The sequence below is a fragment of the Pyrus communis genome, chromosome 5, assembly GCF_963583255.1.
Source record: "Pyrus communis chromosome 5, drPyrComm1.1, whole genome shotgun sequence".
In the NCBI taxonomy this organism is placed as follows: domain Eukaryota; kingdom Viridiplantae; phylum Streptophyta; class Magnoliopsida; order Rosales; family Rosaceae; genus Pyrus; species Pyrus communis.
The window spans coordinates 28,340,895-28,353,675 of record NC_084807.1 but is presented as its reverse complement, the minus strand read 5'-3'; the positions used below and the strand labels follow the sequence as shown (position 1 = coordinate 28,353,675).

At 38.0% G+C, this 12,781-nt stretch overlaps 2 protein-coding genes across 6 annotated transcripts; both read left to right on the top strand.

Moving 5' to 3' along the window:
* Window positions 1-977: 977 nt before the first annotated feature.
* Window positions 978-5,768, top strand: LOC137734088 (COP1-interactive protein 1). 4 transcript variants are annotated; one of them, XM_068473364.1, is made up of 7 exons: window positions 978-1,142; window positions 1,249-1,395; window positions 2,238-2,359; window positions 2,453-2,636; window positions 2,845-4,061; window positions 4,165-5,015; window positions 5,247-5,768. In XM_068473364.1, the coding sequence occupies exons 5-7, from the start codon at window positions 2,870-2,872 to the stop codon at window positions 5,595-5,597; spliced, it is 2,394 nt and encodes a 797-aa protein (XP_068329465.1). In that variant the 5' UTR covers window positions 978-1,142; window positions 1,249-1,395; window positions 2,238-2,359; window positions 2,453-2,636; window positions 2,845-2,869; the 3' UTR covers window positions 5,598-5,768. The 4 variants fall into 4 exon arrangements, with proteins under 4 accessions (XP_068329465.1, XP_068329463.1, XP_068329462.1 ...); XM_068473362.1 differs by having other exon boundaries at window positions 1,249-1,406; window positions 2,503-2,636; XM_068473361.1 differs by having other exon boundaries at window positions 1,249-1,406.
* Window positions 5,769-10,110: 4,342 nt separating this feature from the next.
* Window positions 10,111-12,642, top strand: LOC137735141 (uncharacterized). Of its 2 annotated transcripts, none has more exons than XM_068474528.1 (2): window positions 10,111-10,971; window positions 11,754-12,642. In XM_068474528.1, the coding sequence occupies exons 1-2, from the start codon at window positions 10,400-10,402 to the stop codon at window positions 11,818-11,820; spliced, it is 639 nt and encodes a 212-aa protein (XP_068330629.1). In that variant the 5' UTR covers window positions 10,111-10,399; the 3' UTR covers window positions 11,821-12,642. The 2 variants fall into 2 exon arrangements, with proteins under 2 accessions (XP_068330629.1, XP_068330628.1); XM_068474527.1 differs by having other exon boundaries at window positions 10,111-10,960; window positions 11,754-12,634.
* The last annotated feature ends 139 nt before the right edge of the window (window positions 12,643-12,781 follow it).

Sequence of the window (12,781 nt, the reverse complement as noted above, 5' to 3'; positions counted from 1 at the left end):
GGGCTAGAGCAATCCCATGATGGGTGACCCACTGAGAAGTTGCTCATGAGTTCCCAAAAGGCATCGTGCTAGGTAGGGATGAAAATATACATTTAAGGATCACTCCCCTGGGCGATGTGGGATGTCACATGTAGAAAGGCTTGAGGAATCCTGTAATGCTATTCCTTATGCCTAGTTTATCTCTACTAATTAATGGAACCCTATTTGTCAACCAAAATAAGGTAAAAAGACAAATTAGTTTTCTATCACACAAAAAAAATGATGGCAATAATGTAATTTCACAGGTCCAAATTTTACTATTTTTTATTGAAACCTCACTTACAAGTGATGTTAAAATTCCTCCACTATAAATAAAATAAAATAAATAAATAAATAAATAAAAAATGAAAAACAAACACCTCCCACTCCCCCCACGTTCTCCCTATCTCCCTCTCCCTTTCTCGTTCTTATTTTCTAAAAAAATGTGTTCATACACATAAAGTGTATAGGCAAATGCTAGTAGTAATAAGAAGAAAATAACTTGTTCTCCAAGTAAAATAAAGTTTAATAGGAATGATATTCTAGATTTCTAAAGATTCTTAACTTATAATTTACACAATTACACATTATTAAATATTAATTATAACAATAATTGTATGTTTTTAATTAATATTATTTTTGTTTCATGTGCACGGAATATACAATCAGTTACATCGCAAATTTTGTACATATGAGGCTCATCGTGTGTGAAAGCACTAAAATTGAAGAGAAAATGTCAAACCATTTCGTATTCGTGTTCTTTAAATGAAAGATTAAAACTTTATTATGAAGCTAAATTTTTGAAGCATTGTGCAGCAGTACACATTATCCTGCTGGGACCCAAGAAAGGCACAATAATTTAATACAATGCCATGGTGGGAGCTGGGAACATGGGCTGTGATCCCAAATGCCCAGACTTGACTGTGACCCTCGTTTCTTTTGTACCTTCTAATTGTTTTTTCTTTTTTATTTATTTGATTTGAGATATGTTATGCAAGAGAGAGAGAGAGAGAGAGAGAGAGGAGAGAGAGATTGCTTGGAGAATGGAGATAATCAAATGAATACTGCATTACCAACCCCAGATTCCAAGGGCAGATCAAGGAAAAATTAAATAAAAATTTAAGGTGATTATTTCTCTAACCAATAATTAATTAGTAAATATGATGCTGCTCTTTCAAGTGCAATGGATTTGCAGTGTAGTGTTTCATGAACAAGTTTCCTGCTTTACAGGTCTCAGAGGCAAAGCAAGGAACTTGAGAGGAAGCCCACCTCCCTCTCTCTCTCTCTCTGTGGACCCATGACCTTCTTGCCTTGCTTGCTCTCATCATTTGCAAGAGATGCTCCTGCTCAGTTGCAGCTCACTTGGACCTTTCACTGGTGAAACTCATGTATTTCTACTTCTTTTTTACTTTGCAATGCATATCTTATTGGTTTGCTAACGGAGTGTATGATGAAAAATCGAGCGCAATGGGGTTTTAAGATTCATATAGCAAGCCGATCCCACTTAATGGCAGCGGCATTATAGAATTCATACAACTGAGCGAATCCCACTTAGTGGGATGATACTCGGTGGTGGTTGTTATATCTAATTGGTTTGCTATTGCTGTGAATAAGTAACCGAAGAATTGGTGTTTTTTTTTTTTTTTTTGGGGGGGGGGGGGGGGGGGAAAGAACTGTTACTGAAGTCAATTGGATTTCTTGGTGCATGTTGAAAATTTAATCATGGGTTTTTACTTTTCAGTGCAACTAATGAGGTTTTCTAATCCTAATTGGGTTTTTAGTGAGATAGAGAAATGATTTTCACGCGCTATTTTCTTTCTCTGCACATTCATGTTTAATTTAATGCGGGTTTGCAGTAAAAGTGTGTAGAAATCATTTCTCGGAGATTTGAGCTAATGAGCTTGTTTATTATTGCACTGATATTTTGAGTCCACCCAACAGTGCAAGAACATCTTTTGAGCTTGTTTTAGTAGATAAAATTAGAAAAAAAAGGAAGAAGCACAAACTTTCTGATTACTGAAAAGTGCTTTTGATTTTGTAGTCTTTTGGGGTCCCTTTTGTCTATATGCTTTTACAAATTATTTTATGCAGTGTAGTTTTAATCCAGGTAAGCCACTCTGGAAATATACAATATTTATAGGGAGAAGTGTTTGGTTGAGATATGTTTATTGTTTTGTTGGAGTCCACCGTCTGATCAGTAATGGTGACAAACAGCCCAGGAATCTGGTGCTTTTGATTCCAATGGCAGCAATCACTCATGACTCCTGACCTGTGCTGAAGAGAAAAAGGAGGATAAAAGCCGGTGGAGGGGAGAAGAAGCATGTGGGGCTTGCTTTGCTAGGTCAGTCTTTCACTGAAATCCAGGGGATTCTTTAAATTCTGTTTCGTTTTTCATTTCCGTTTTGAATACATCTCGATTTAACTGATTTTGCAGTACCAGGCACGAGTAACGCGTTTGTTGTCATATAACTTGTGTGGTAGAAGGTGAATGCTGTTTGGTGTGGTTGATGCTTCAGGATCTCCATTGAAGCATTGCTCTTTCCGAGCTACACTTTTACTCCGCTATAAGCTTCGCTCTGTGGTTTTGAGCTGCAAGCAATCATAAGTTCCTTCTTTCTGTAAGTTCAACTACAATTCATGAAACTCGTTGATGAAACAGTTTCTTTCTGTTTTCTAGTACTGCACTAAGTGAGATGTTTATATCTTATTAGAAATTATAGTCGATTATCTTTCCTCTTTTCTCGAAATGGATTTTTGTGAATGCTTAGATTTTCAGTTTCCTGATCGAATTCTAATCTTTTGTTTTCCGGTTTTATGTTTTCCCAGACGAAAGGAAGAAAATTTCTGAGTAATGGAAGAGAAAGTGGTCTCCAATTCAAATTTATTTGTCTGTGAAGATAAGAGTGATAGTTTGTATCCTACGTATTTTGGTGTGTCGTGTGCATTCTTTGCTCTGCGGCTCCTGTCAATGCCTGATATGCAAGATGAGAGGTTGTCCGAAGTGCGGGAGAAAATGCTTCGAGGAAGTGCGCAACTGTTGGGATTGCTTGTATGGAGAGTTCAGAAAGAAGGAAGAAGTGTGCAAGATTCCGCACTTCTCCATAAACTTGAGGATGCAGAAAAAGAGATCAGAGAGTTGAAGAGACTGAGGCATGAAGATGCAAAAGCCAACGAGAAAGTCGTGAGCATCTTTGCTGCACAGGAGCAGAGCTGGTTGAACGAACGAAAGAAACTGCGGCAGCATATTGGGATGCTAATAAATGCATTGAAGGTTCGTGAGAAAAAGCAGGATGAAGCAATTTCTGCAATGAATGATAGAATGAAGGATGTGAAGCTTTTGGTGCAATCTAAGGATAAGGCAATGGGGGAATTGGAGCAGAAGTTGAAAGAATTGGAAGAGAAGCTAACAAAGGCTGAAAGTGCGGCGGAAGAATTGAGAGAGAGTGCTAAGCGTGCAGCCCAAGAACATTCTTCTGAGCTTTTGAGGCACAAAACTGCACGTTTGGAGCTTATTTCAAGCCAACGGCAGCTTGATGCTGATATGGGTCGAGCACTTAGGCAAGTAGAAGCTACTAAGCGAGAGTTGAATGTCGTCTTAGATCAAAAGGAGGAGTCGGTTTTGATGGTTCAGAAAATATCTGCGGAGATTGTAAAGATGCATACGGATTTGGAACAGAAAGACAAGATTTTGTCAGCGATGCTTAGAAAATCCAAGTTAGACACAACAGAGAAGCACATGCTTCTAAAGGAGATGAAATTATCAAAGGCAAAGAGGAAGCAAGCTGAGCTTGAAACAGAACGATGGAAGGTAGTCTCCTCGGAGTCTAGACATGAGAGGCATTCATTGAGAAGTATGTTGGAGAAAGCGAATTCTAGGTTTGAAATTGCTTTAAACGAAAGAGGGGTGAATTCCAGTGCAACAGGTACATCTCATTTACAAAATGGAAAGACAAGACCACAGCCAATCAATGCTCTTCTTGGCTATGAACATTCTGAATTTAGAGACGATTCTGATGGGTACTCGTTTGAGGCAAAGGACCTAGGTGAGAATGAATTATTAATTATCCTTTTGATTTAACATATATGGTTCCTCCGCTTAACCACTTTCGGTTTCTTGATTTAACCTTGTTCTATGATTGATCGCAGCTGATATAAAGCAGTTGGAAGGTTGGGTTCGCTCCGAGGCAGAGAGGTATGCAGCGCTAATTGAGCAAAGGCATCACCTAGAAATGGATGCTTTTGTTGAACAATTGAGACTTAAAGATGAGAAATTAGAAACTTATCGATGGCGTTTGATGAGCATGGAATTAGAATCTAAGCGGCTAGAATCTCATGTTGAGGGACTGAACAAAGATATATCGCATCTCAGACACGATAATATGAAGTTGGAAGCCTTGTTATTGGAGCGGGAAGATGAACTAACTTCCCTAAAAGAGCAGTTTGCATCACAGTCACGGTTTCTAAACTGCCAGACAAACAACTTAAATATCATAAGTATGAAAGTGAAGACGGAAGATCCAAAAAGAAAGACAAGTTCGGTGGAACCATGCGAAGAGGAAGGTGGTAAGAAAGAAGAGGAAACTCCATCTTCTACCCAGTTCAATGCTGCAGCTGTGAAGTCTCCTGACAAAGAGTTTGAAGGTGAGAAGGATACTTCCCACGAGGGTACAAGTCAAGCGGGAAGTGCGAGTCCAGTAGAAGTTGACGGTGCTGAAAAGTTAGCATCACCACGCCAGGTCTCAAGTACAAATACTTCGCCGTGGAGGATGGATCTTCAAGCTCTTGGTGTTTCTTACAAGATCAAGAGGCTGAAGCAGCAGCTTATTATGCTTGAAAGGTTTTCAGGAAAGCAAGAAGCCGGTGAAAGTCATACCGAAAGCAATGATGATGGGCAAAGTGGGATTAAAGGCTTTCTCATGCTGATGTTGTTGCTGAATAAGCAAGTTGGCCGATATCAGTCACTCCAGGGGAAGGTTGATGACCTCTGCCAACGGATGGTAAGCTTCGATTCTTAATCTTGTTAGTGAATTTTCAGCAAGAATACGACCTTCACAACGGTTTCCTACAAAAAAACTATACCGTCTAGCTGTAGTTCTATGAAAATTTAGGATCTAACGGTGACCAAAAAGTTCGAAAACTGAAGTTAATATTGAAACTAGCACATTGTTACTAGCTTCACTATACAATAATGACACGTAATTTGTTTTTGAATTCCTTATGATTTTCAGCATGACAATGATCTCAATCTAAATGGTAGACATGGAGATTCAAATACTGCAAGAACAAAGGACAAGATAAAGACACTAGAGCGCCATCTTGACGAAACGTTTCAGCTGCAGAGATATATGGTTGCAACGGGGCAGAAACTAATGGAAATCCAACCCAAGATTGCTTCTGGACTCGTTGGGGTTGCGGAAGAGCTAGAGACGTGTGCAAGCTTCGACATGAAGCGCTTCACTGATTTCATTAAAACTCTCTTCCAGGAAGTTCAAAGAGGTCTGGAAGTTCGGATAGCGCGAATCATTGGAGATCTTGAGGGGACCTTGGCTTGTGATGGGATGATACATTTGAGGAGGTAGTGATGAAAAAACGCAAGGAGTTCGATCAATAACGGTAGTTTCGACTGATTTATATACTCAGATTTGTATAGAGAGCTATAGGCAAATAACATATATAATTTTAATGCAGAAGGAATGCCAAGAACTTAACTTTCATGTACTATACTTTTGATTGAGCAAATCATCTCTGCATGTCAAGCCTTTGATGAATAAGGGGGTGATGAACACATAGGATTATTACCAGTGGCGGAGTCAGCATTCAGAGTACACGGGGCTCAAATGTCTCAATCTAAAACGCTCTCATAATCTTACAAAAATTACTCTGCCATGTGGTGAGCAACTGACCAACATTGTTTGGGTCTGGTACTGTGTCATCCTCATCATCCTCTTCATTAAACCTAAATCTCAAGCCTCTCTGACTTTCTTCCTCTCTCCCACTCTCCCTCTCTCCCTCCACTAATCTCCAGACCAAAGCCCTCCTCAAAGCTCACAAGCACTGAATTGTCTGAACTCCATAGGAGCTACCAACCTCAAATCAAACCTAATGAAAGAAATTAAAACAAAAATGTTGGGTTGAGGTTTTGAGCCTACGGAAAACCTTGAAAATCATAAGCATAACACTACACTTTTTTACCTGAAAAAAAAATGTCAGAATGAGCCTGAGCCCATCTTGTCCCTTCAAGGCTCCACCTCTAATTATTCCCACTAAACTCTGATAACTAGCTATTTGTCGTCTAAATTTACTAATTAACTTGTCTAAACATTGATCACTCTCCAAACTCTATAGCTTGTCTCCTTCAAAGTTCAATCATGGGACCTTGAAGAGCTTCGTTGTCTTTTATTAGCAGCCGCCCCCAAATCGGTTAAGCGTCGTGATAACAAAAAAATTTTGTGTTTCAAACTGATGGACTAGTTTTGTTGGGTTTTGATGCCTACTATTTGTCCCAACAAATTTTGGTCATTGTGTTCATTCATTCGGGCGTCGGTCGAATCCAATACTTGCCGACCTTCAATTGTACTATAAAGTTACCAAGTTACAAGAGATCGATAGTTGTCACAATACATTAAGAGCGGTTTAGAGACTACTCTTGTAGAAAACAATTTTGCTCATATACAAGTGCTTTCATCAGGAAAAACGTTTAAATTTTTGTTAAGCATTCAAGTGTTTTATTGAAAAAAAAAAAAAAAACTTGAAATAGCTTTATAAAAAAACATTTGACAAGCGATTCTTCATAAAGCACTTCTACGACCAATAAACACTTTTAGTTTTCAGAAAGTGCTTTTGGCCATTTCATAACCAATTTCAAACGACACTGAGCTAATAACAAACGAAGAGAAAATTTGGTGATTAGAATTTGAAAGTTGAGGTCAAAAGCTCAATGTGAGAGTTCCAGATGGAGCTTTGGGATGAACTTATTAGGGTTTCAATCCCATGTTCTTTTTCCTGGACGGAAAAGGAAAGGCTCACAGTTCTCAGTCACTGATAGAAATTAGAGAGGCGGCCATTAATGGGGAGGATGGGGCTTGGGGATGTCTCAGTCAGGTTGAATGGCTCAACGTCTGCTAGTGTTCCCAATTTGCATTTCAGTTTTGAATTGGGGTGGTTGTGTTGGGGCTCTGCTGATTAAAAACTTGGGTCATCAACCTTTCTTGTGAAGGAGAAGGTTGCTTTCTTGTCAATTAGGTGCTATCATTGCTCTCTCTCTCTCTCTCTCTCTCTCTCTCTCTCTCTCTCTCTGTGTGTTGAATTGTATTCCTCATCAAAAACATTTTTAAACACCACGGGTGGCTAGTGATCAGAGACGAATTTCAAGTTCGTATTTCGCACGGCACTCTTTAAACTTGATTTTTGACGTTGATGGACGCACGATGGTGATGAAGAAATTCTGAAATGTCTATGTAAGTCTTTCCAACTCCCATAATGATGAATTATTATGACGAAGCCACTGACTGATATTTTTTTTTATAAATATTTTTCATGATGCATATTATTATTCTGTTCCAAAATAGTAAGCACATGTTCTTGTTGTTGTTTTGTCGTTTAGGGAGCCAATGATTTGAGTGGCCAGGTATAGGAACCTCCACCTTAAGTAAAATTTGATCATAAAACTAGTGCCGAAATGTAGTCTACAATTGAGGCAAATTTAGCCCTCAGATGAGCTAAGACACGAGTAAAAGCTATCAATGTGATTTTCGGGGGCACAATTTTTTTCTTTGTTCAAGTGATATTCTAATTTAATCTAATTATAAGAAGGAGAATTTGAACATAACTGCATAATGTGAGCACATTGTTATACCATCTTAATTCCATTAATGTCTGTAAAATAAAATAAACAATTTAATAAAATGAAGCACTAGAAGCATCCTTGCCTCCTTGGACAATTGGAAAAGGAAAAATGAAATTAAAGACCTAATGGGCAGGTAGTGGATACAACTATGTATCTAAAAATCTAAAGTCCAACACTTTCATACCAAGAAAAGAGAGATCATGTGTAATTGTCACTCTATCATGGCTGGTACTGACTTGGCATTTTGGAGTTAGAAAGGTAATTTGCCAAGTTATATTACACGTTTGTCGACAAATGTTAATAATCTTCGAACGAGTATGTTAATTTATGTTAATAACTTTTGAGTGCGTATGGCGATAGATGTAAACTTATACCGAGTGAGCCTGTCTAAAGATGCTCATAGCAATTAACAAACCATACAAAGAGATGAGGCTAGCATCTACCCTGCCTAGTGTCGATAGAGGTAATTCGTCGAACAGTTAGAGTGCAACTTTCAAAGGCATTTCATGTTTTCTAAGGGCAACACAAGTTCTTCCATGAAGAATTTATGAGTTTGGTGGTCAGCTGACCCATCTTATCCCAAGGTGGATCCGCCTCTGTCGCCAACACTGCTGATTTGTTTAGTTTTTGTATACTAAATGTATCAAAGATGAATCGAAAGACAAAAACAAGAGAACGAGTGGAGAAAAGGAACACAAGAGTTCGTAAATCATTGTGCCAAGTGTTGAGAGAGGAATGGGACTTTATTTGGGGCCCTAAGCCTTCTTAAAAAAAAACTAGTTACTTGAACTTGAGAGCCAGCTAGCAAGAAGTTATTTATTTTCCTCAACCAATAATAATGCAGAAACAAGTGACCAAATAAATTGGCAATGTTTCTGTTGCGTGTTTTACCCTAACTTTCTACACTGCCATTGTATAATATGTCGGTTGGAGTGTATAAATGAGGAGCAGATAAATGCAGTCGTTATAGCAAAAGCCTCGTGCACGACTGATCATATGTCGTATATCTCTCTCGTAGTCTCATATCATTATCTCGCTTATCTGTAATTACACTGACATACGTAATAATTTTTTGCTAATAAACAATAATTTTCAGTGTTTCTTTTCTTCTTTTTATTTCTTTTTCGTTTCTCCGCCCCAACATTTTAGAAAATAAAGTTTCATGGCATGCACATGTGCCACCTTTGTGCAACTTTTGACTGGTTAAAGCTTGTAAGAATGCCGATAAAGAGCTCTCTATCTTCCAAATATTTCAAATTTCATGTCACAAAACTGACTAAAAGGAGAAGAGAATAATAATTCCCACTCAAATTTGTTCAATTTAAATTTTAGCACCATTTTTTCATTTTGTTTTGTGTGTGACAAAAAAAGTGGAAGAAGATGATTCCAAGGAAAAGTTGTTAAAAAATATGTGCCGCAGTTAGCCGGCTCTTTTAATCTGTGTTGTAGAGAGATTTTTCAATGTACTCAAAACACGAACATTAAATGTCATTATATAATTTGAATAACATATAAAAAAAATTTCCTCCAATTATATGACGACATATGGTGTTTCGCCTAGTATTCCGGACGCACTTCAAAATTTCTTATATGGTGTGCACTTGTGTGTGCTAAAACTTTGATCTTTACAAATTCTACCATTTGCCATCATAACCATCCCATCGTTTTACTTTCTCCGCATCCGAGTTTATACACTGATGTGTTTACTTAGAACAAAAAAAATGCGAGTCTTTAATCAATTTTGAATTTGATACACACGAGTTTCGAACGTAAGATTTAAGAAAAATACCATTTAAATTTAATGTCTTTTATCATTTTTCTCACCTGGGTCCATACACCGACATGTTTTTTTAGTACATTTATATTTTTACATTAAGAGGAGGAAGAATTCGGCAAAGTCACATAATGGGCAATCTAATTTGATATCGAATTTGTCATCTACGAGATACAAACTTAAGATCCCTCATTTTTAAATAAAGATGAATAAGACCAGATTATAGTAGTGACCATACCGACGTGTTTACTTAGGAATACGCGTGTTTAGAAAAATCAATGGTTAAAGCTATAGTTTACACGTTAACTAAGACTTTTTCCACGACCCAATTGACGGACTACAATTGAATTGATGGTCGTTATCCACGTCAGTCTAAAATACCAAGAGTTTCCAGGGTGGGACCCCAAACCTCATTGACTAAAGGGCATTTAGGTCTAACAGCACGTAAGAAAAACTATAGGAAACTGGCATTTTCTCGTGAAGAAGAAGCGCCAGGAGCGTTTGCTCTCTGCCTCTCACAACAATTCACCTTCCTCCACCGCCTCCCAACCCCCTCTCCCTCTCCCTCTCCTCTCTCTTTCTCTCTCTAAAAACCCCTCAAATACTCTCTCTCTCTCTCTCTATAAAAACTCACACTTCCCGTCTCACCAACCGACTAGAAACGAAGCTTACTCTGTTTTTTTTCGAGAATCCTCTACTTTCACTGTTTTTTCGAAAGAGTTTTTAGAAATTGTTCTAGAGAGAATCGATAAGAAGAATCAATGGCGTCGGAACCAAGTAGAACACCGAAGCTGTCTTTGTTCTCGCTTCCTTCCCAGCCGCCGGAGCCGCAGGGGATGTTAACACCGCCGCTCCAAACCACCGCCTCGGTTCCATTCAAGTGGGAGGAAGCTCCAGGAAAGCCCAGGGACTGCGGCGGCAGCGCAGAATCCAAACCCAAGTGCGCGAGATCCTTGGAGTTGCCTCCGAGGTTGCAGAGCGAGGCGGCCAAAATTACCAACACGACCTCCCCGACCACCGTGTTGGACGGGCCTGACGACGGGCGGACTATGTCGTTTTCGTTCAGAGATAGGAGCCCTGGTGCTCTTGGGAGTAAGAGGTTGAGCAAGGAGAGTTGTAGGAGCGTCGGCGGCGGCGGTGGCGGTGGCGGTTTTGGGTCTATGAGGTGGGCAAGTTTCAGGAAGAACAAGGAGGTTGTTGACCACGGCGGCTTTGACTTTTTGCCTCCGGCTAGTGGCGGCGGTGAAACGAAGGTGAAGATCACAAGAGTTAGGAGGACAGCTAGCTTCTTGAATTCTTCCAACACAAGGTCACGTATGTGGGTAAGTACGAGGTAACCAAATCTCAATTATTTACTAGCTCCCCTAACGCTCAATTAGCAAATTTAATTAAGTTTTTGCTTGAAAATTGTATTAAGGAGGATTAATAATCAACCAAAAACGATGTAATTTTATATAATAATATTGAAAATTTTGGCTAAACCGGACGAGTCATATTTAAGTATTGAAAATTTTAGGTCAAAATATAACATATTCACCTACTATAATAAGCATCGTAGGATCGTCTAGTGATTTGAGACGAATTCTAGACCCGCATGACATGTTTTAGTTTGATTCTTATCAATGGTGAATATCACGATGCTCGTCAAAAGAATGCTGAAATGTCTATGTGAGTTTTTCCAACTTTTGAAAGATTAGACTACCATGATAAAATCACCGGCTGATTTATTTTTATTTTTATAAATAATAAAAATAATAATAATTGTCACTCTGTGGACAAAATATTTGATGCCACACTCTTTATTTTTAATTTCTTCACAAGACTTTAAAATTGCTTGTCAAATGTTTGGCATTGTGCGCATTATCTTCCCATTTTGTGCTAAATTAATACCACTAATAATTATTGGACTTCTCTTGGATACCAAATGTGATTATTTTATAATCAGTTTCTTTTTTTTTATTATTTGTTTAATTGATGACAACATAATCTTATTTGGTATCTTCTAATCAGTTACCTAATGTGATTATTTGTGACATAATTTCTCAACTCACAAATATTTAATTAGTGTTTTGCCAAATAAATAGTTAATTAGTATTAATTTTTTTATCATTGCAGGCAAGCATTTGCGAAAGCTTTAAGCAGGTGGTCCCCGTTCCATGGAGACGCAAGCAAGAAAAACTGAGAAATATGACCTCCTAAAGTCTTCCAACCGTTGGATCAACCCCATCTGACGCTCCATTTCCAACTTGTTGAAGAATATGTGTAAATATATCAGAAAATTAATAATAGTTTAATTAGTCTAAAATTCATGAGCTTCACTTTTATAAGGAAATCCCTTTCCACCAAATTCACGGGATCCGGACTGTTGAAATTTGATCTAATGGCTACAGTTATTATAACTTTTAAAGAGACTTTCTGTTTGAAACCGTTGGATCAAATTTTAACGGCCGAATCCTGAACTAGATGGATTTGGTGGAAATGAATCCGGAGAGGATCCCTTTCCTTTTTATAAACCCTCTATAATTCCTCAGTGTACCAACAAATTGCCCCCTTTATCTAAATTTCTGAGCATCTACTCTGATTTTTTTATTAGATTAATTAATTAACCTTTTTCTTATCGTAAATTTCTTGTTATTTTAGGAGAGAAACTTCTCTAACGCCTCATGTGAGAGAGAAAATGGTATACTGCAACAAGAGATGAGTAAGTTAAAGACTGCGATATCAATTTTAGGTAGGAAATTCAGTTCAAACTTAGGAATGAATGACATGATCAGACAAAAACAACGAATTAACGTGTATATCATGCATTTTTATATCTTAAAAGGAAATGGTAAGTCCGTCACATCTAATGGTACAAAAACAGTCATAAACTCCAATAATATATGATAGAACTATGTGTCTTAGCATGTGAATCAAATGCAAATTCTAGATCACAATATCAGGCAAGGAAATGGGTAATCGATGAAAATAGTTAGATACGAAGTTCAAGGTCACGTCAACCTGACGAATCAAGCCTTCGACATTTTTGAATCGAAAATATACCAATCTTGCCAATTGTTCCAAAGATGTGAACTTCATCCTCTCAACACATCCTATCCATATAACATGTCATGATTTTCTCATCTATTCTATAATTTTGCGCA